We start from the raw sequence: 22782 nt of genomic DNA, 5'->3' as shown, positions 1-22782 counted from the left end.
GCGATGAATAAGAGAAATTCTATCAGACTCTATCCCACCTCCCCCTATATACCCTCTATATATCTTCTTTTATTCTGTCCTGTACAACTATCAAACACATGATAGGATAAAACATATCATATCCTAAGTTCTATCTAGGTGACTAAACGCGACCTAAGAGCTTGAAGTGGTCCTTATTTCAAATAAGGACCCGAAGTGGCATGACAATTTCAAATAAGGATATGAAGTAGCCATAACTATTTCAAATAAGGGTTTGACTTCCCCAATCTACTTGTTGAAACCCTCAAATCATGAAGAAGATGACAAATCAAGGGCATTTTCGTCAAAATACAAATTTAACATAAGTTTCAATTAAATTAAATTAAAAAAGAAAAATTTAAAAAAGAAAAAAAAGAAATACAAGCGGGAGGGCAGCAAGTGACGAAAAAGAAAGAAAATAATAAAATAAATAAGAAGATAAATGACAAAAATACCCCTAATCAATAGGTAAGTCAAATCCCATTTTTGAGATTGATATGACAACTTTAGATTTTTATTTGAAATAATGAGGGTATTTCAGGCTCTTATTTGAAGCAAAATTTATTTCGGGTCCTTATTTGAAAAAATGGAAGCACTTCGAATCATTATTTGAAATTTTCCTTATAATCTATTCGAGCTAGTTAAAATTTGAGGGAATAAAGTGAGACAAATTTGTCTTCAGGCGGGGGGTGAAAATAAGAAGTAGAAGAAATTTCAAGGGGCCTAGAAAAAATCGACGACGATATCGGCCATTGCTAGTGAAGCGGCTGCAACAGTTACACCTCCGCGGTCTTGCACCCAACCCATCAATGGCTGCTCTGCTTCGGTACTCTCTCTCTCTCTCTCTCTCTCTACCCTTCAGTCTCGATTGCAGGTGACGAGAAAGCTCTTTTGTTCTCTGCTTCTGAATGCGATCGTTTCTCTGCAATTTTGTTCTTTTCTTTTCAGGAGTTGTGGAGCAGGTAGCGCCAAGGCATTTGCGATTCCTAGAATCTCCTCTCGAGCTCTCGCTTCTGTCAAATTCGTTCCTCCGCTTCGGTTTCAGTCCCGTCCCAGGTGCTTTCGTCCTTCTTATATCGGGCGCCGCAAGATTTTCTGCTGTTTCCCCTTGTTTCTTCGCTGTGTCGGAAGTGGCAAAAATGGCTTCTTTTTGAAAAGTTGGGGATGGAAGCATGATCATCCTTAGAAATCCATTTGAGTGGGTTGTTTTTCATATAGTTAGTGATAATTGGTTTTGGCAAGAAAACTTACAAGGCAAAGAAGATAGTCTTGTTGGTTCTGTAGAGCTTTACTGAAGAGGCATCTTGCTCTGTCCTGTACTGTGACTTCAAGAAATGTAGGTTATATACTTTATCTTGTGGGAATCCTGTCTTTGCTCAAGCTGTAGATTTTAGTCTCTTGCTTTTCCGGGCGTTGGAAAATTTGTTTCTTGCTACTGATGGAAATACCCTTGATGTCCCTCTCAAATTGTTTGTATTCCTAGATCTTTTTGTGTCAAAGCGACAAGCAGTGAAGAAGAGGCTGCCAAAGCTGCTGCTGCGGTTGCTGACACAGGAGCTCCGACCATGTATGATGTGTTCTATTCTGACTGATTTAAACTGGTTCATTTTGATATTTATGATAGTATTTTTGTGCATAATTTGAAATTGGATCCTGAGTTTGCCTCTTCCTTTCCTTTTCAGATTCGACAAGATCATAGCTAAGGAGATTCCATCAACCATTGTGTATGAGGATGAAAAGGTCCTAGCTTTTCGAGACATTAGTCCTCAGGCACCGGTTCATGTTCTAGTTATTCCAAAACTCAGAGATGGCCTTACGCATCTCGGAAAGGTTAGCTATGGTTCTGTTGTTTACCTATGGCTATCTCTGATGTTATCCGTACATATTAGGACGTGTGCCTACTTAGCTTACATGGACTTACAATATCCAACATAAGATGTATGGCAATCGCATCATTGAGTCATGTGACTTCATCAGCTATCAAGCTTTAGATTATTACCCCACTCTATCTAGCAGTGTTGAGAGTAATTAAGCCATGATTGAACTGGTTTTGTTCTGTGCCTATTCACCTTCTATAGGATCTATACCAACAGAATCAATCTCCGCAGCAGGCTGCCTCGTCTATCCTATGTTGAAAGATAACTAGGCTGGCAATGTTGTAAACTAATGCAGATTAATAATGTCTATGAGAACAATTACCATTCAGCACAATAATTGAAACATATGGCGAGACCCGTAGATATGCCTTTGATATGAATCATGATTCATTTCATCTCAAGAATAGCCCTGCCATCTCAAATGATATAAATTGCCTTCTAGCATCTCCCTCTCCCTCTCTAGACTGGGTTTTTTTGTATGTTAAAACACTTCGAGACGGAATCTACTTCACAACTCTCAGTGAATTCCCAAGATGACAAGAGTTACTTGCATATATGACTGCACTTAGCTGACATCGCCATGAAAAGAAGATGATCTCTGACATATTCCTACTGATTTTATTGTGAAATGAACGATCGGTCTACTCATTCATACGGTACCTTTCAAGAACATCAAAGATTGGAGATTTGAAATTTTCTCCTCTAAGAATCATCAAATTTCATGTTGAGAGGCTATATCTCTCCTTCCTGTCCTCTTATAACCCATTTATGCATGTAAAAGTCCAATTAAGACATTCCAATGGTGCAACCTGCTACTTAATAGCTGCCCAATACGTCCTACTTAGCTTAGTTTGTTGCTTTCTTTTGTTACTTTTTTTTTTTTTTTGGAGATTGTGAGGTTTTGATTTTCATTGCTTCTCTGCAGGCTGAAGAAAAGCATTCTGAGATACTGGGTTGGCTCCTCTATGCTGCCAAAGTGGTGGCTGAAAAAGAAGGCATTCTTGATGGATTTCGTGTTGTCATCAACAGTGGACCAACTGCCTGTAAGTTTTTCGGCATTCCTTTTCCTGCTGATTATCTCTTGCAACCTTAAGTTACTTGAGAAAGCATGTAAACCCTCTCTCTCTCTCTCAACAGGTCAATCTGTTTATCATCTTCACCTACATGTCCTGGGTGGTAGACAAATGAAGTGGCCTCCTGGTTGAAGTTGAACTAAGCCATATTAGTCATCACCATTCTGTGACCTATTGAGATGTATTCTCACGATAGTTCTGTTTCTTTTTCGCTCACTCATCATGTAACTATGCTTTTGAGGTTTTCCTTTGATCATCAAATCGTATAATGTCTGTCATGTTTATGGCCATCCGAGCAACATGTGGCTTATATATATGCTATAAAAGGATTGACAGTACTACAATCACCACGTTTTTATGGATATGACTAGCTGTCTCGTGTTAAGCTTTAGTTGTATCAGCTTAACAAAAGCATATGAATCATCATCTGATTGTGCTGCTATACGCGGACAAAATCCTTCTTTGGTTTTAAATGTAGGGTTGGTAAATCATTTTAGCTTCGTGTCACTTTGTATCAACTAAAACATCTTGATTTCTTTAGACCCAAAAAAAAAAAAAAATATTTCTTGATTTCTATTGTATATGCCATATAACTTGATTACGTTGAAATGTGTATATTTCTGTCAATTTTTGTCAACATATGAAGCTTGTGTGTCATGAGAAATTCAAATTCCCTCTATAATTCGTGTTTTATCTCGTAGCAAGCTCTGTCTGAATCCAGTCAAATCATTATTGAATGATTAGATGAAGCATAATAACCAAGGGAAAAATGAGACATTAGTCACGCTCCTAATACACATGAAAGAATAGATGCCGGACCAAGTGAAGGGCATTCTTCAAATTTTCATGGAAACTTGTACCAAGGTCAGTAGGTATAAGGAGAGTTTTCCCATAAGGTATATACTTCAAAGCCGTACGGACCTTAACTAGTGTGTAAGAGCAAGCAGCCTACAAAGATGTCAACTCAAGCATCCAACATATGAAAAAGAATAAGGTATATTCTCAGATCTTCTGTACAATGTACATTATGTGAAAAAAGTTACAGGCAGTAATCAATCTTTAACTTAACTTCCCTATTCTGCATCATCACAAGTCCAGAATCTATAATGATCTGCAACTGCTACCCTGCCTAACAAATCCTGAAAAAACCTCTGCCAAGGGGGTGGTGGAAAGGAGGGTGTCCATTGTAAATGGTGTACTAGCAAGAAAAGAGGATAAATTAAATGCACCGATGCTCCTCGATATTTCTAAACTCAACCTTGAAGGGTGTCCTACAGATCGTGGTATAGTTGCTGAATCCAACACGAGCTAATTCCAACACCAACTGGCCAGCACTCAAGCGATTTTAGTGGTCGGATATAAAAGTCGCAAATAAGGCTCGCGTCATAGAGTAGAAATGACCCCGGTCAGGTTCGAACACATACAGGAACAGTCTGGTTCACTCAATTCCCTCTTGACAATCCTCTTGTCACGGTTAACCATCAGTTTAATAAGGGGTAGCTTCTGCGAAATTTGCCGCCAAATTTCATTGACTGTTCCGTCTGGATCACCATACTCATAAAATCGCTTCACCTGGATAGATATGAATGAATTGGGAGAAAATCAGTGTAATCCGACTTTTCTCAGCTTTAAGCATTTAATGCTCTGTCACAAGTCACAATAATCAATGCAGCCAGAGCACATAGATAGAACAGGAGCACAAATTTTCCTAAATGCAAATCAAAGTGAGGGACGTCAGCAACAAAGCACGTGATAGAGCAACATAACCAGATCTAACAAAAGTGATGCCAAAAGTCACTGCTGAGGATGAGGCATAATCAGTTCTGTTCAACAGTGATTAAAATAACAAATTCACCATATAGCCTTGTCGAGGAAGTTACGCATGGCTACAACAGAAGAATCATGAAAAGTTACGGATTGTGCAAGTGGAGCGTACCTCTTTTATCTCTTTCTGATATTCCAGAATCCTTTCTTTCGGTACTTGTCTCAGAAGATTCACCAAAAACCCTCGCTTCAGAGAAGAGGCAGTATCTACAAATATTGCAATTTTCCGATAGTCTATGACATCTTCAAATGGCAACTCAATGCTGTCACTGACGATAACAGGGACACACAAGCTAACTATAGCATCAAACAGACGGCAGGCCGACGGGGTATCACCAGCAGGGTTGAGACAGAACTTGGATGTATGCATTCCCTGTGATGCTGCACGTCGACTCTCTCTAGACTGTGCACCATGTTTCATTACCACATCCTCTTCATCTTCAAGTATTTGAAACAGCAAATCACGAATTTTTCCTCCCTAAAAAACATGAAGAAATCAACAAAGGGTCCATAGATTTAAAAGATAGAAAGAACATACTAAGCTGATCCCAGTTAGTGGGAAAAGGTTGGGTTCGTTCTAATGAGTCAAATTGATTGTCATCAGGATGAATCTCAATATCCAAGTGATAAGGTGAAAACCACCAAATTAACTACACTTCGTGGATGTTGCTAGGGTGTTGTAGGTTAAGTATGTTCTTCGTATTCTAGACTTGGATGCTAAATGAATTTGGTAGCATGTGTTTACGGATTGTTCATTGTTGTAGAGCTACATAATATGTCTCAGAGATCAAGTTCCAAAAGGAACTGGAGGTAGCTTTTCAAAGGCTGCCATAGGGTGCTTGTATTATGAGGTGCACTAAGATGCTTGTCAATGCTGTAGGGAAGCTGAAGCACCTCTTTTGAAATCTGAAGCGGTGGTTGGGCAGCACTCTCAAACTCTCATCAAGTTTCTCTTAGAGGGGATCAAGGATAACTAGACAATTATGAAGCAGTCTTGAACTAGAAGGAGGTAAACCATTACAAGAGATAAGATTGATCAGAAAAGCATTGAGAAGAAACAATTGATCCAACCATTGGGAAGGACTCATAAGCCTCTCTAAAAGAATCCTTCAGCATGTAAATCCCACGAATTTACCAATTCGACGTGAAGGTGAAAGAGCCTAGACCATTCGAACTAAGAATAGAGAAATTCATCAGATCAATCAAAATATAAGAAATACAAACAAGTCAGCCTTTGTGTTTATGTATATCATTTAGTAATTGGAACAATAATGAGGGAAGGCAGAAGAAAACCTCAGGCACATGAATTTTTGTTTGGAAATCTAAAGTGAAAACTGAAACAATCCAGAGATTTGAAAAACCGAAAAACTGTCTATCACCCATGTTCTATAACAATCAATTCTTGTCAAGAGGAGAGTGGTATCACCATAAGTTATTTAGGGCATTGCGGCATTCAAACATGAGAGATGCAACTGAGCATAGTTGTTTAAAACTGCAAATACTCGCACCACAAAAGGTTTGGCAAGATGTTCACAAGGGATTGCACCCAATTAATTTAAGTACTGCAATGCTCCACTGATACAGAAGCTAAACTAACACTTAACATTCAACTAATAGCTCCAACATTGGATAATCAACTGAATACTAAAATTCCCTGTATCTAATTTGCTAACAAATCTTTAACATGTACTTTTAGCTAGCTTTGCTACCATATACAACAACATCAGCACCAACAGATTCTACTCGAGTATAATTCCTGAAGAGAATGTGCAGATTTTCAATTCTTGAATGGACAATCTAATTTTCACGAAATGACTAAACAACACATTCAATTGCGAAACCGATGGACAAAACTTCAAATTTACCTCTTTCCGGAAACGGTTTCCCATAAAGAACAACAAAGTCTTGCGTTTCTCAATCCCAATATCACCATTGTAAGTGTTTATGCGATGTGAATAAGGCAATATCACATCCTTCACCAATGAGGCCTGGTCCGGTTTCAACCTCCCAAAATCCGACACTAACAGAACTGCATTCTTAAAGCGATCCACAACCCGGTACAGCGCATTCGGGTCCTGAGCAATGATAACGTGATCCCACCCGTTGTTCCTCTTCCAATACGCCTGACCCTCCAACCACTTCACCAGCTCCTCCTGCATCTCCTCGTCGCTGTACACCGGATCCGTCCCCGGGGGCCGGCCCTGATTCACAATCAAGCTCAACGAAGAGAACACCGGCAGGTAGAATAGATCAGCCTCTTCGGGATCAGTCACCCGAGCGATTGGCGAGCCGGCCCGAGTCCTCTCAGACTCGGGTCGGTTCAGGTCCGCAAAGAGGTACCACTCCGCCATGTGCTGGTGCCCCGGGTACTTGAGGGCGGACGCGTCAGCGACGGGGGCTCCACCGCGCGCGGCCGAGTGCTCCCGGATGACGCCATAGGTGAACCTCTCGGGGAGCTCGTACATGAAGACATTGACGGGGAAAGGCGGCGACTTTCCGGGGTAATCCGAGGGGTTTTCTCGGGAAAGATGGTGAGCTCCGAACCAGGGGTCGACTTTGGGATCTGGGTTGAGGAAGGAAGTGAAGAAGGCGTAGAGAGCGAGGAGGAGGACGACGAAGACCAGGGCTTGCTTGAGGAGAGACGACTTGCGAGCCATGAGGATCAAAAGGGAGGATTGATGGTGATTTGGGGACGAGATTGGGATCGCATTGGCGGGAGGTGAAGTGGGTTTGGGTTTTCTTGATTTCGCGGATCGTTCGCTCATCGGCTCAGCAGCAGAAACGCATCATGGGATTTGCAGAGACAGACAGACGGACAGACACCACCATACGAAGAAGAAGAAGAAGAAGAAGATGGAGTGTCGTTGGCATTTGTCTTGTCTTATATACGTTGGGAAGAACGTTCATTGGGAATGTTGTGAAAATAAAAATGGCATTTTGATCTTTTCCGTATGTTCTTTTTTCTGCATGCATCAGTCGGTCGGACGATTCTAACATTGTCATTGGCATAGCCGAATTGAAATTGTATAATTAGAAAAAATCATCATCCCATGACCTACGACCTGGATAAATAACCATGTATCGATATCATTATTCATTAGTGAACATCAACATACATCAACATCATCTTAATCCCAAATTAATTGGGATCAGCGATCGATAAACCGAAAAATAAATAAAATAAAAGCAAGATCGATGGAGGGAAAAACATTAATTATATAAAAATAAAAAATATATAAATATGTAAAAGAAAAAAAAAGACTAAAAAGGACAGTCTAAGACATAAGAATTCTGCTCATTCACAATGTTAATAGTTTTTCTTCACTCCGTCCTAAAACAAATTACACGTTAATCTATTTCTCACTTCATTAAATCTTGTTTTACTACTTTTCCCAAGTAAATTTCAGTTGACCTCTTCCTTTCTTCATGTCATGCTCTTGATAACAAATTTCAATTCTTACCGGAACATCTAGAGATCTTCGAAAAATATGCCCAAACCATCTCAATTTATGTTTTCTCATCTTTTTTGTCACCGGTACTACTCCAACTTTTCGTCCAATATCTTCATATTTTTTTTAAAAAAAATTATATTATACATATAAAACATTAATAACGAAATTAAATTATTAATAACGATTCAAATAGATAAATTTCTTTTAAGTCATTAACTACAGTGATAGAATTAACTTTCTATTATGACTTGCTTGCTTAGATTGCACATGAAATGTTGTTTTCCATTTAACCGCTTTTGTTTGAAACCTAACAATTGCAAGATCATGGGGAGTTGACTAAAAGGCAAAGCAAACTACAGGGGTTGACCGACATGAATCTGTAAGTTCAGTGGCAAAATGCAATCAATGCCATTCTCTCCTCGCCTCTCGTTTCCTGTCTCCTTTTCGCCGTCTTGTTCCTCGTTGCCAAAACGGAACAGGCGAATTTGATTGTCAGCCAAGGGAGGATCCTTCATTCCTACCAAAACCACCACCCGGAAAAACATCATAGTCCACTCCTAGATTGTGTTCTTTTCAAGGGCCATCTCTCAAGAAGGAACGAAGAAGTGTCAGCTTAAACAAATGCCAAGCACTTGCAGTTGCTGTCTCCATCACAAGCTGATAAAACTCCGAAGTCAAAAGCTCCGGGAGGGAAGACCTGTCAGGTTGTTAGTTGTCCACTGGTAGTTAGGAGTACTGTTGTGACAGTTTGATCAAATGCAAGATGCATTTGCTTGATTCACTGGAGGTTTCGATGTGGGTTCGTGTTGAAGAGCCCAGCATCGCACGCACAAGATCATTCTGAGAGATCAGGTCACATATCTTCTTCTCTCCCAATTCTCCTCCTCTGTTCGTCCACTGTTGTGTGCTTTACGTCTGGAGGATCTGCGAATCCCTCCTTCCTATACGAAAATGCAGGGACTAATACTGTGAAGGAGGTTGGTCAGGGATCAAACTGGTTGAAAGAGGACAGAGCATGACCATGTCTCCATGGCAGATATTACTATTCTAAGTAGCGATATTGGAAAGCTCAACCACAACTGGAACGATGGATGCACGTATGTTTGCGAGTATGCTCACTTGGGCAAGATCTGTTGGACATCATTGGCGGTGGTAACACTAAACATCAAGCTGACAACGACGAGGCTGAGAAGCGGAAAGTTAAAGCTGACAATTTTGATGACGAGTTACCGCTTAGCAACAAGATGCAAAAGTACAGAACGACGCATGGGAACACCCTCACAGACCTCATCGCTACATTGTGCACACGAATGATGCAAAACTTGTGATTTTCTGAAGAACCGAAGGATATCAAGGATTTAGGTTTGTAACTTTTCTGCAGAGATTTTCAACCTGTGCAGTAAACTAACTTGCAGTCATAGAGATGGGTATGACCTCATTCGTCATTCTTTGAAGCTTCGCACCATCTTTGCGAAGAGGAGCGCAAGCGTGTCCTATGCATCCTTCGGTGTTTTCGCATCCTCTATGTCATGCCATAGCTTGTCCTCCGATTGTTACCACCAACATTCATAGCTTTTTCGGCTTTAACCACTACTTGAACTTGTAGTGATTAGTTGGAGATGAAGGGTAACTACTTCCGACAATGTCCTAGATGTTGCAGAGCAAGTATAACCGTAAACTGATGCTCCAACTGGTGCACTGGTTATGGCGGCGATTCTTTGAAGCTTCGCACCATCTAGATTGTTACCACCAACATTCATATTTTTCAGGTACCGCATGGCGGGAATTGTTCGTGTTGATTATATAGTTCGACTGCAGAAATTGAAAGCCTTGATAGCTCTGGTGCAGTCTTCTCAGGGAAACATGCTTCAAAGGAGAGGCTGCTCATGGTCGGACGAGAGTAGTATTAGTTTAGACTATGAGTACTCCATAACCTACTCCAAAGACAACCTGGGCTTGCATTCCTGTGACATTCTTGATAGGAGAGTGGTCGAAGTCCAATACGTTTGCAGGTCGAGCTCTCCACAAGTTCTGGTACCTGGCCACGAGACGACCGCAGGATCAGAAAGATGAAGTTCCACGGTTTTGCAACTAAACGGAGACTCGATCTTAACAAAGAAAAAGAGAACCAGAAGCTGGCGGTCCATTCTGAGACGTCTTGGAGGAGCCAGGTTTCCAGCCAAATGCAATGAGTTATTGTCATTTTCATCTTTGTAAGCTGCAATCATATCTTTATGAGGACGACTGTCATATATTAGTCTAAAGATCTTCTCGTGACGATGTGCAACTGCGACGTGAAATATACTCTGCTTCACATCATCGACTTTCCAAAGAAGTTCAGGATGGAGACGGATCAGCACAGTTAAGAAGCCGTAGTTTCCTAACTCTGCAGCAGTTAACAACAGTCGCGACGGTTCCCTGAGAAGTTGTCCGATGCCTCCATCATTGAGCTTAGAAACCTCTCTCCATATAAGCTCCAACAGCTTAACTGCCGGCATATGCTCCCATTTCATATCGCGCATCTCCCCGTGTACCTGCAACTGTATTTTCTGTCAGCCCAATTTGTGAAGGAGCTGTGGATGAACTTTGGTTTGGAATAACTACAACTTAAAATGTTAAAAGCTTCCTCCACAGCATTCCTGAACTGATGTCAACTGCATCTTAAGGTAAATCCATAAACAAGAAATGAACATGATATCAACACACTGAGCAATCTGAGAACCTCAACAACCATAGCCAAAAGATGATGGCTATGATAGTGGTACCTACATAAAAAGCACCTCAGCCGCATCGCTAGCTGACTCCCACTCGAGAATGCCAAGGGCATCCACGCAAGCTCATGGAGAGCCGTTTCTCCATTTCGCATCCGAGCCAAAGCTAAATTGGGATGTTGACTAATCAGTCTCAAAGCCACATCCGGCAAAAGGGAATAACAGTTAACAATAATAATGAAAAAACTTTGTCCATAAATAAACTAGCTACGGATTCTTTCTTGGGTGCGCAGAAAAGAGAACAGAAAAAAGACAGTTTTGTTTTCAGAAATATATATAGATTTTGGTCTGATTTGAGCTGACAATAGAAGTAGTATCCATGGTACGTTCATATTAGATCTATAGTGGATGCACTAACCAAAGAGATTGGAACTGATGGTGGCAACAAGGATGTCAATGCGATCCAAGTCAGTTAGATATCTGTCATCCGTGACTGACAACAGATACCGCACCATGCCTTGTTTCCCAAACCGGGCTGCAATGCACAAGGGGGTTGCCTTATTGCTGCCCCGAATCATCGGAAGCCAAGGATTCTTATCGACCATCGCCGTGGCTATCTCTCTAACTCCAGATGCAGCAGCGAAGCAGAGAGCGGTGTTCCCAACCTTGTTCCGCATTTCCAAGTCATCAGGCGTCATCATCTTCACCAGTTCCTCAACGAATTCCCTGGGTCCCACGTCTGCCGCAATATGGAGAGCGGTCTCCATTCTTCCCGTGATCCTGGCACGTACTGCTGATGGATTGCCATACAGGAATTCCTTTCCTGCTTTCCAGTCGCCTCTCAGTGCCGCACCAAGCAATGCCATGAACTCTGTCAATTATATACAATTGAGGGTCAGCAGGAGAGGAGGACAGAGGACAAAGTGACCAGGACGGCGCATCATATTTTTCAGATACCGTGTGGGAATTGGTTGTCTACGGAAACTTCCAGTGCACAGAAACATGCTTGATACGTTTCTACAGAAAGCTCCGGTGCAGGGAAACATGCTTCAACGGAGAGGCTGCTCATGGACGGACGAGGAGAAATCTTGCCGCTCATTATGTTCTCTGAAGTCTACAATGTTTAACACTTTTGTAAGCAGAATTCACTTACTAACAATAGTCATGCAATGTATTTGACAACACGTTTCATGAGCCTGGGGCTTGGCGTTTCCTCAACATTAAGAAGAAGCAACACTTACATAATTAGCAGGCGCGGAAGTCTGTCAAGGACTAAATCCCTGAACTGGAAGATTACAAATTTCCATCATTCATTAGCAGGGGTGATATAATTAAAGATCATATCGGAACGAGAATAGTAATAGTTTAGACTGTAGGTACTGCAAGATGTATGTGAACTAATTCAACCTTCACCCCAATGAGGGATGGTTTCCTTGATCGGTCCAATTTAAAAAAAATTAGGGGAAAGAGTTCGTTCTCTTCACAAACCTACGCCAAAGTGGATCTTGGCTCATATTCCTGCGACGTTCTCAACTAGAAAAGTGTTTGAATTCTAATACGTTTGCAGGTCGAGTTCTCCGACGAATTCTGGTTCCAGGCCACAAGGCATGAACAACGGGATCAGAAAGATGAAGTTCCACAGTGGTTCAACAAGAATTTCAAGGGAAGAAAGTACATATAACTAACGGAGACTTGATTTGAACGAAGAAAAAGAGAACCAGAAGCTGCACTTCAGCTAAAAATACTTATACTGTGAAGGAACTACCAAGCATGCCCTCATTAGCTGAATGTCCTGAAGGCTCACAAAGTTCTTACCATTTAGAAGACGTGAAGATAAGTGCCAACGATTACGATTAGCATTAAATTGGCAAAATGTTGTGATCAAAATGGACAAGAAAAACTCTCCAAGCAAAAATTCTAACTTTAATAGTCCAAATTTACTCATGAACTCGTTTGATTTATCCAGATGACAGCATTGGAGAAACCGTAAAAAGCTTCGTTTCTTTCATCATACATAGCTAGTCTAGGATACAATCCAAACATAGATACTGTATCAAGAGTTATATACAAAAAAATATCACTATGTTCCCCGGTTTGGAGGGACTTGCACGTGTAGTATTTCATAAAAGAAATGACCTGATGTAAGTAACAAAAAATATGGGATTCCCAATGTTATTAATAGAAGGCAGGACGCAAAGTATCAAGGAATTACACGTGAATGTACAAAAAGAACTCGTTTGTGTGAATCAAACTCCATATTGCTTTCACAAGAATCACAAACACATGTGAACAACTTGATATTCTTGCAGCATCTATAGCCAGACAATTCAAGAATAGTGTCATTTCGAAAGTGAGGGAAAAATGGCTATTGAATTAACGGAATATATAGCTACAAAAAAGGATTTAAATTCACATTGCAAATCATGTCGACTAGAAAAAGAAATTGCACGTGTCGAATGGATCAGAGAAGGCACAGTTCCTCCGCGAACCGTTCAACCAAAAATTAATTATCGTTCCAATGTGTCGCCACCCTCACAACTGGCATGTCGTTGGATAACGGGTTGGAGGTATTGTCGAGTTGGGGCCCAAGGGTCCTCAATCGATGCAAGTTTTCCCAAATCCTTACCTTGTCACCACTCATCGAACTTGAACTCGAATGCATCCTAAGGGTCTGCATGATAACACTTCTACTTCTCAATTTCTCTGCCATAAGTCAATCTGGCAGAGAAATCCTTTTGGTAAAACACTTCCCAAAGTAGAAATTCGTTTCATAAAAAAATTGACTTATAGTAGGATTTTTCACTTATGATAGGATTTCTTACCAATTTTGAGAAGTAAAAAATTTTAACTTCTCGGCTCCGGAATCACTTTTTGAACCACACCCGCCTCCGCCGATCGCCGCCACCACCGACCACTGCCCGCATTGTCGCCATCACCCGCCCTCTCGCCCCATGCTGCCGTCGCCGCCGGCCCTCCCGTCGCCACTGCCGCCGGCCCTCCCGTCGCCACCGCCGCCCTCCGCCAACCATCGCTGCCGTCCTTTGCCACCGACCGTCGTTGCCTACGGACCACCGCTGCCAACCGCCGCCCATCGCCGCCACCTGCCCATCAACCACCGACGATCGTCGCCTGCCGACAATCGCCGTCGAAGATTTTGTTAATAATGTTTCAAAAGTAGAAGTTTTCGGTCGTCACCAAACGAATTTCTTTGATCAAAAGTTAATCTAGAGCAAAAGTAGAAAAATCAACTTCTACTTTTAAGGAGAAGTAGAGAAGTCAACTTCCGGTCATAAGTTAATTTTTGGTAGAAAAGTGTTATCATGCGCGCCCTAAGAGATTCCGGTGATGGGTCGGGGATTCGAGTGACGGGGCGATTCCAGTGACGAGGAGACTCTTGGAATCTAGGCGATCGACAAGACTCTTTTTTTTTTTTATTCTCTTTTCGACTCCTCCATAAAAGAGGGATCTTTTCTATTTTCCCTTGCTTTGTGCCACTTGCCCTTTTCACTCCGTGGAAGAGATGAGAGGTTAAAAAAGGTGGAGGTTCTTTTAGTCTTGTATTAATATAAAACTTCAAACTTATACATCTATGATAAATTTACTCTAAATTATTTTTTTAATTATGAAAAGCTTCAAACGGATACATTCGTGATAAATTTACCCTAAACCGATACATACGTGATAAATTTACCCTCCGTAAATTTTCGTTAAATCTAACCGTTAAAATGCTAAGTTGATTGGTGTACGAGCTTAAGATTTTTGCCTTCTGTTTGTTTCAGGTGTATCGGTTTGAAATTTTTCGTGGCATTAACCTAATTTAACCGATGGTAAATTTGTTACGGGTGTACCGATTTGAAATTTTTTGTGGTTAAAAAAATTAGTTTAAGACAAATTTGTCACAAGTGTACCAGTTTAGTATTTTTTGTGGTCAAAAAAGTAAATTGGGGTAAATTTGTCACAATTGTACATATTTTGGGTTTTTCGTAGTCAAAAAAATAATTTTGGATAAATTTATCACGGGTATACCAGTTTGGGATTTTTCATAATATTAATCTATTATTCTTTAGGGTTTTTACGTGATCGCGCCAGGTGTCGCGATCTTGAAGTGTGCGAGCCTAAGCAATGCCAATTTTACTGTGCCAAATATTTTCTTCTAAATGGTTAAAACTTCGTAGGTTGAAATTATTTTAATCCAATTCGAGGTTTTTTTAAACTCATTGTCCCCCAACTGAATATCTAGAGTGAAAAATTTAGATACTAATAAACATCTAATGCATCGTCAAATGTTAAATTCTCTGATTTGACCGAAGAGTCAATCGTCTGCGAAAATTCGAAACCTAAAGGCCTAATCCTACACGCCTGTGCTAAAAATGTCACTTTGTAACAATGTTTTTTTTTTTTTTTATAGTTTTATATAGAGTTTATCAGTTCAAGTTTTGATCCAAAAAAAAAAAAAAAAAATCAAATGTTGGTTTATTGAAAAACTGATGCCTAATTACTAATCAAATGCAATGCTCTTTCATTTCTACATGCAATTGAAATACTAAGGACACTTCGCCAACTTTTTTTTTTTCCCTGTCGAGACTCGCTGCCGCTAGGGATCTCGAATTCGAACTATCTATGGAATAATAGGTATCAAAATTTGGGAGTTAGGGGAATAAAAGAGTACTTTCCTCGTCTTTACTCTTTATCCATTTATAACAATAAAAATACTTCTTCTTTTCATGTTTTCCCTCTTAATAAAAGACAGGGAGTTCAAGAGGGAGCTGAACAAAAATTTGGTCAATGATTTCATGTCATCGCAACGCTTAGTGAGTTTAAATATGACTTCCAAGAGATTAAACGGGGAAAATCCACCGTAAGTCTGGAAATTCGACGTGGCATTATTTGTTCTTTCAAATGTCTCGGAGTGTAGATTTGTGCTTTCCAGGAGATTAAAGGGGGAAATTCCACCGGAAGTCAGGCAAAATCTACTGACATTTTCAACTGCTGGTGAGGAGATCAAACTTTACTTATGTTCTTCTTTTGACCCTCCAAATGGTCTGTGAGCACCAAAATCTAGCACAAAGCTCGGTTCTTGTTAGTGGAGGATCTGGAGCAAGCTCCCAGCATGGCTCCCGGCATGGATGGCTACTATACTAGCATACCAGGTAGTCGCTGAAATAAGTCGTCTTGGGATCTACATTCCCCAGCTATTGCCTCTAAGTTCCCTCTGAATGTTTTTCTTCCCCAGAGAGAGAGAGAATACAGAGAAAACTTACGGGGACATCCTTCTCCTACACCGGAGAGTTCCTTCCCCGGTCTCTTTTTAAGCCTTTTAAGATCTTGCCCAGGACCTAGGCAACTTATAAGAGAGGATCATAAAGTTGTTGTTAAACAAGCCAGTTTCCTCGGAGGAAAATTTCGAAAATTAGAAAATGCAATCTCAATCTCTTTACAGCAAAATAAATCCACGAACAGTGGCGATGCGCCAAATCATCTCAGCAATCAGAATAGATTCTTCCAAGCATGTGGAAAAAGAACCCAAAAAGGCATAGTCACTCATTCAAGCCACGTCTACTTTTAGGACAATAGTGTAGACCCTTGAAAATTGAGAAAGGACCATTACAAGTGATAATTTTTCGTGCAACGCTCACTTCAGTGTCAATTTTTTATTTTTTATGAACTCTTACAGCATCGGGGGAGCTCCATATGTCGATAACCCACGTGAGCTTCACCGAGTTTCGTCTCTTTTTTGACACTCTGTGCTTCATCAATGGAGGTTAGCTGGAACATTGGAGTTCATCTTCCTTAAATTGAAAAAAAAAAGCGAGTGGAAAAATCGAAGGAAAAAAGAAGAAATCAAGAGCAAAGCAATTGTTTTTCTAGTTTCCTTGCGAGCCACGTCGGACATTTAACGTTAAAAATAATGCCACGTCAGATTTTCCAGCCACCCAAATCATCCATGGCATTGAAGTGGTCAATTTTTTCGAAGAAGTGGCACTCAGTGATCGACTAAAGTGAAACCGTACTAAAGTTATGCCACTTGCGTCGTCCTTTGCTCTTCACCGTCACAATTTATGTGATTCAGCCGGTGTGACTAGCATCCACACGAGGAGTAAACAGTCCTTCGGCCGAGCCATTCGCTCGGTAGATCTATCAGCCTTTCCAAGGTGATCCATCAGGCGGTCCTTTGGCCAAATCCTTCAGCCTGCATCTGTCTCCATGACACCAGTAAAAGCTACCCAACATAAGATATCCAATCTGATCAAGGTAATGCACCTGTTCAGGATACCAGCCTAGAGCAATTTACACGGGAAGGTTCCTGAACAAGGAATTCTACCGGTCCGAAGATGATTCAAGCAATTTATGGAACACCCCACGTAAGATGATGCGGATAGCCAGCCCGGATTTAACAAGCTCAGACAAGGGCCATAAGAAGAAAAAGGATATACAATCAGCTAGCATCTTTGCTCTAAACTCTTGATGCTCAATAGTGTTCTTTCTATCTAGTCCACAAATTCATTATTCTCATGCTGCTATAGCTTTCTGACAGATTCGACAGGAAAAACAACATTGATTTACTCATGGGAGCGAAGGTAATGAATTTGATAACTGGTAAAAGTGTTCAGCAAGTTATTTTACAATAGAAACAGCACATTCCACTGAAAGAACTGCCAGTACATGGCAGTGTTGACCATAGATTCCCCCCCATCTCCCCCCAAAACACCAGGTGAGGCCGGAGCTCACCTGGGTTGTGCAACCAGACAAGCGTCCTCGTTGCCACAGCCTCACTGGGGACGAGCTCCTCAGGCGTGCACTATTGGCTGGGCCCTGGAGAGATGGTGCTGGTACCGGAGGTCGTCATCATGATTTGGGCAGCAATGTGGAGATTGAAGTTTATCTTTGGCCACATGGTTGTTGAAGTTGAAGGTGGAGAATTGAGAGATATGGGGCATCGAAGCATTACGGTACAGATGTTCCGGACGATTCCCATGACTGGCCTTTCAACGAAAATGACTCAATTTGACTTGATATCGAGACAAATCGTTCATGCTTCACTTTGATAAAGCTATTCTCTGGTTCTCAATGCAAGCTTTATGATGAACTAACAAAGGGTGATTGTGGCTTCTCTTGCGAATAGGCCAGTTCCATAAGAAGAACGTAGCATATCAGCCAAAAGGGGAAAATGAAGAAAGGCAAATAAGGTAATCGGTATGCACGAAGCTAAGGCAATCGGTACAAGAATCCACGCCAATCGGCATCCAAGTACTATGAAAAAGGTAGCGCTAAATGCAATAAGCATGGATGCTATAGAAAGAAACAGGGTGGTAAGGCCGATGATTAGTCTTTTCGGTAAGGATTCGAGAAAATCTTCCTCAGCATAGCGCGAGGTGAGGATGGACAAGAACATGAGTATGGATGTGACCGAAGAGAACAGCGCGAATGCATCTGATATGGCGAAGGTTATGAAGGCATTTGATCCCAATAAAATAGGTAAGCCCTTGTTGTCTGTTCCTCCTGGAACTGTGAAGATAGCGGCGAACATCACAGTGGTGATTAGCGTGGAAACAAGCATGCAGGATGAAGCGGTGCTTTTCATCCAGTCCTCTCCTTCTTTGACCAGAGCCCTGTGCTCTTCCGTGAATAACATTCTCGGTGTTCGGCCGTTTTTGTCCCTCATCTGCTTTGATAAAGGGTGTACAGTTTTCTCCACTTCCTAGAATTGAGGCACAGAAGAAAAAACTGTCACATACCCAGTTAAGAACTCCTCCCGTGTTATGTTCCTGTTCGTAGATTAGATTGGATGGGTCCTGCTTCAATATTTCAAGATGAGGACCAACCACTACTAATCTAAAAGAAAAATGTCAGAGCAATTACAGCAACTATCTAATTGAAACGAATACTCGACATGTTCAAAACAGGACAGTATGGCGGCAACAACAAGACATGAGACAATCTGAATCCTAGAAATCACATTCTCTCAAGGAAATAGCCGAGAGCTGAGATAAAGAGTGACAATACCTTGAACCATAGAAGTTCCCGCTGCATCTGAAGAGCTGCCCCAGACACGCTGTTAAGTTGGTCCAGAGGTGCCATCTTTCCCGCCAAATGCAACAAGTTGTGATCGTTGGTGGGGTCTTTGTAGGTAGTGATCATATCTTTATGCGCCCCAAGATCATGAATGAGGCCAAATATCTTTTCTCGGCGGTACATAACCACAACGTGGAAAATGTTACGGCTTTGCTCATCAACTTTCCATATCAAATCAGGATTAGAGCGAACAAGCTCAGTCACAAGCTCGACTATGCCGAACCCTGCTGCAACGAGCAACGGCTGCGAGGGATGTGTTAAAAGATCCGCAATTGTGGAGTCCTCCAGTGATGAAACCTGCTCGCACAACAGTTTCACCAACTGTAGCGCTTGCATATGCATAGTCTTTTTCTCATGAACTGCCTTGATTCCAGGCACTATAAATTGAATTCAATAAGAAAAATGAACTTTTTCCAGGGAAAACAGCAACAATGTTCTTGTGCCACCTACCTATTAACTCCACCACACACCAAAGCTTCTCGAGTAAGTAGAGAGACACTGCACAAGTTTCACAAAGAAATAGACTCGTCATGACCTCAGCTGAACCTGCTGCCTCTTAGACGATTTTTGCTAGCCGTCATAATTTTCTCGTGTGGATTAGCATGCCTTGTAGACAAAAGGTTGATGACAAACCTTGATTTGTGTGGCTAATGTCGCTCATGACGAGTCCTGAAGGGAACCCCACCTTATATTTTTCTTCCACGCGAATCACTGAGAGGACATTAGACCAACATCATTTTAGGGAGGTCAAAAAGGCAAAGTTCATGAAAGTACAGCCATCTCCTAATCTAAAAGGCAAACATCGGACACACACACACAGAAAATATGTACATATATGTTGGAGAATAATATATATGAAAATTTCAGAGCAATTCGATGCCTACATGGATAAAGTATCCTCTGCCAGGATTCCAATGAGCTTGTGCTGGCAAACGCCGAAGGCTTCTGAGCTAAAATATGCAATGCAGTCATTCCATTATGATCTCGAAGAGTAGCTAATTCTGGTTTTCTCCAAAGTATGGTAAGAGCTAGGTCTGTGAGTATTGATAGGACAGATGTTATTCCAAAAATTTATATCCAAGCAATGCTCGAGCGTGAATCAATTGAATTTTCCTCACCAAACAAATCATTGTTGATTGTAGCAAGGAGTACCGTCACGTAGTCCTCTTCAGTTAGATGCTCATCATCTGTCACTCTGAACAAATAGGAAACCATGTCCCTGTGTCCAAACAATGCAGCAAAATAAAGAGGTGTCATTCCCTTATGGCCCCTCATCCCAGGTAAGTCCCTATTCTTATTGACCATTGTCTCCGCGATTTTGGCAACACCAGATGCGGCAGCATGACAAAGAGCCGTATTATTTCTCTTGTTCCGCAATGCTAAACATGCGGGGCTCATCATCTTGACCACTTCCTCTACGAAATTGGTGTGTTTGGCCCCGGCAGCAATGTGAAGAACCGTGTCCATTTCCTTCGTGATCCTGACATTTATAGCCCCGGGATGTGATCGTAAGAACTTCTCTGCACTTTCCCAATGGACTTTCATTGCAGCATTATACAAAGGCGTGTATGTTCTCTGGGAGAAAATTTTCTGTCATTAAGCGCTTCAGATGTTATGCGATGGCTTCTGAGAGTTCTAAAGAGCAAAGAGACTGAATTTGCCTGAGCCCAGAGAAAAAGGCTGAAAGAAATGTGCCAAATGATGCTATCGTCAATCGAAACACAGTCGAGTATGGTTCTCTAGTTCCTGAAGTATAACACGCTTCGAGATACCATTCAAACTAGTCGCATGCTGGTCTTCCAGTTAATAATAAAAGGCATAACAACATCGAATAATCAGCGGCATAGCTCTACAAGACAACTAGACCACTTAAAAGTGCAGAAAACTAACTAATGTAGGAGGACTAAGAGCAGTGTACGGCCAGGATGGACAAGACTAGATTAATGCTTGAACCTACTTACTCAATTGCAACTTTAGAAAGAAAAAAGGGAGACTTTAACATTTGAGAGATCATGTTATCAAAGTTAGTGCACTTCCTAAATAGCTTAAAGCACTGAAATATCGGATAATTACCCGCGTCTAATAACTTAAACATCCGTTCGCATTGATTAGCGACAGTCCGCAAAAGAGAGATCTTCTCCAATCTTATATCCTGTCCTCTCCCTCCACTTCCATCAATTCAAACACAAGGGAGTATCGGAGAAATTATGATCAAGTCGTTACCAAAGTGGGGAAACGAAGGAATTGGCGGGAGAGGAGCCGAAACCGGCTTATCGGGCGCAGCTGCTTCATTCAATTTGCTGCTAGACGGCAGCACATGGTGATGAGGAGGAGAAGCAGAAGATGATGGTGGCGGTGGTGCATGGTGGGGTTGAAGCTGAAGGGATTTATCGGAACCGAATCGAACGATCACACGGAGAATCGAGAAAAATTGGAAAGGCGTACGAGATTACCCGGGTTCACCCCAAGTTTAGGGCTACGTCCCGCAAAGAGATTTCACTATATTTTTCGGTTTACAGCCAATTCGTAAATTACAATGATAAAACCGAGCAAAATATATATGCCCAAAAACGGGCTAAAAAACCTAAATCTCTTAATCCCAACCATACGGGCCAGCTTCAATAAAAGCCCAAACCCGTAGAGGTTTCGGGGGCGCTGCCCCCGAACTCCCCCCCGCTCACCGGCGAGCGGGGCAGCCGTTTGCTGACCGGGTAGCAAAACCCCCGTCCGGAGGCGCCGCCTCTGAACCCCCGCCCGCCGACCGGGCGGTGGGACACCCGTGTCGGGGGCGCTGCCCCCGAACCCCCGCATCCCGCGCGTAGGGGTCATATGTCGTTGGGTAACACTTTTGTTTCCCTAAGCTCATGTGGGCGTACCCGGTGTGAGAAACAAGGGTCCCCGAAGTATTCGCCAACTCCAACATTCTCCCACTTGGTGGATACTTCGCGCAAATGAGAGCCATTCCAATGTCATTCTTCTTCAATCCAATCGCAGCAAAGCACCATTCAAACTTCGCATTTGTGACGGCTTTAGTAAGGAAGTCTGAACTATTTTCTACCGTGTCGACCTTTACAAGTCGAATCTCATTATTCTCCACTTTTTCTATGATAAAATGATATTGAATATCAATGTGCTTTATGCGTGAGTGAAACGCCGGATTCTTGGCTAAATAAATAGCCCCTTGATTATCACATCTCACATCTACAGCACCTTGCTCAAAACCGAGCTCCAAGCACAACCGCCGTAACCATACAGCCTCTTTTTCGGCATGAGTAAGAGCCATATACTCAGCCTACGTAGAAGAAAGCGCTACCACGCTTTGCCTCCTACTCATCCAACTCAACGCAGCACCAAATAATGTGAAAACAAACCCGCTAGTGGATCGTCTACTATCACTATCTCTACCCCAATCAGCATCTACATGGAGCATATTTTCATTCCATGTACCTTCATAACACAAAGAAAAATTCGAAGTTCCACGAAGATACCCGAAAACTCTTTTGATCGCATTCCAGTGTTCTCTACCCGGGTTAGACATGTATCGGCTCAAGACTCCCATTGCTTGGGCTATATCGGGACGCGTGCACACCATAGCATACATCAAGCTACCCACTGCACTCGCGTATGGAACTCGGGCCATCTCTTCAGCTTCTTCATCCGTTTTAGGACATTGCTCCGCAGATAGCTTGGTCCCTAAAGGTATAGGGGTACCAACAGGCTTGCAATCTATCATATTGAATTTCTTCAAAATTTC

At 41.8% G+C, this 22782-nt stretch overlaps 3 protein-coding genes and 1 long non-coding RNA gene across 5 annotated transcripts; 1 reads left to right on the top strand and 3 right to left on the bottom strand.

The window, feature by feature from the left end:
- Positions 1-716: 716 nt before the first annotated feature.
- On the top strand, positions 717-3332 carry LOC115752429 (14 kDa zinc-binding protein). Of its 2 annotated transcripts, XM_030690607.2 has the most exons (7): positions 717-844; positions 967-1074; positions 1502-1585; positions 1701-1848; positions 2821-2938; positions 3033-3141; positions 3235-3332. In XM_030690607.2, the coding sequence occupies exons 1-6, from the start codon at positions 828-830 to the stop codon at positions 3098-3100; spliced, it is 543 nt and encodes a 180-aa protein (XP_030546467.1). In that variant the 5' UTR covers positions 717-827; the 3' UTR covers positions 3101-3141; positions 3235-3332. The 2 variants fall into 2 exon arrangements, with proteins under 2 accessions (XP_030546467.1, XP_030546466.1); XM_030690606.2 differs by lacking the exon at positions 3235-3332 and having other exon boundaries at positions 3033-3231.
- On the bottom strand, positions 2876-3632 carry LOC125314225. Its single transcript, XR_007197789.1, has 3 exons — positions 3571-3632; positions 3031-3503; positions 2876-2936 (listed from the first exon to the last, which is right to left on the bottom strand). It is a non-coding gene; the product is annotated as an uncharacterized LOC125314225 (long non-coding RNA).
- A 314-nt stretch (positions 3633-3946) lies between these two features.
- LOC115752422 (probable arabinosyltransferase ARAD1) lies at positions 3947-7685 on the bottom strand. The gene is made up of 3 exons (XM_030690598.2): positions 6658-7685; positions 4905-5270; positions 3947-4540 (listed from the first exon to the last, which is right to left on the bottom strand). Exons 1-3 carry the CDS (start codon positions 7555-7557, stop codon positions 4352-4354), a joined length of 1455 nt encoding a protein of 484 aa, XP_030546458.1. The 5' UTR covers positions 7558-7685; the 3' UTR covers positions 3947-4351.
- Positions 7686-17514: 9829 nt separating this feature from the next.
- LOC125314207 (ankyrin repeat-containing protein NPR4-like) lies at positions 17515-20592 on the bottom strand. Its single transcript, XM_048275811.1, has 6 exons — positions 20147-20592; positions 19913-20062; positions 19662-19739; positions 19479-19526; positions 18960-19405; positions 17515-18654 (listed from the first exon to the last, which is right to left on the bottom strand). Exons 1-6 carry the CDS (start codon positions 20571-20573, stop codon positions 18043-18045), a joined length of 1761 nt encoding a protein of 586 aa, XP_048131768.1. The 5' UTR covers positions 20574-20592; the 3' UTR covers positions 17515-18042.
- Positions 20593-22782: the final 2190 nt, after the last annotated feature.

This window comes from Rhodamnia argentea, chromosome 3 (assembly GCF_020921035.1).
Source record: "Rhodamnia argentea isolate NSW1041297 chromosome 3, ASM2092103v1, whole genome shotgun sequence".
Lineage (NCBI taxonomy): Eukaryota > Viridiplantae > Streptophyta > Magnoliopsida > Myrtales > Myrtaceae > Rhodamnia > Rhodamnia argentea.
The sequence above is the reverse complement of the archived record's forward strand: the minus strand, read 5'-3'. Positions and strand labels throughout refer to the sequence as shown.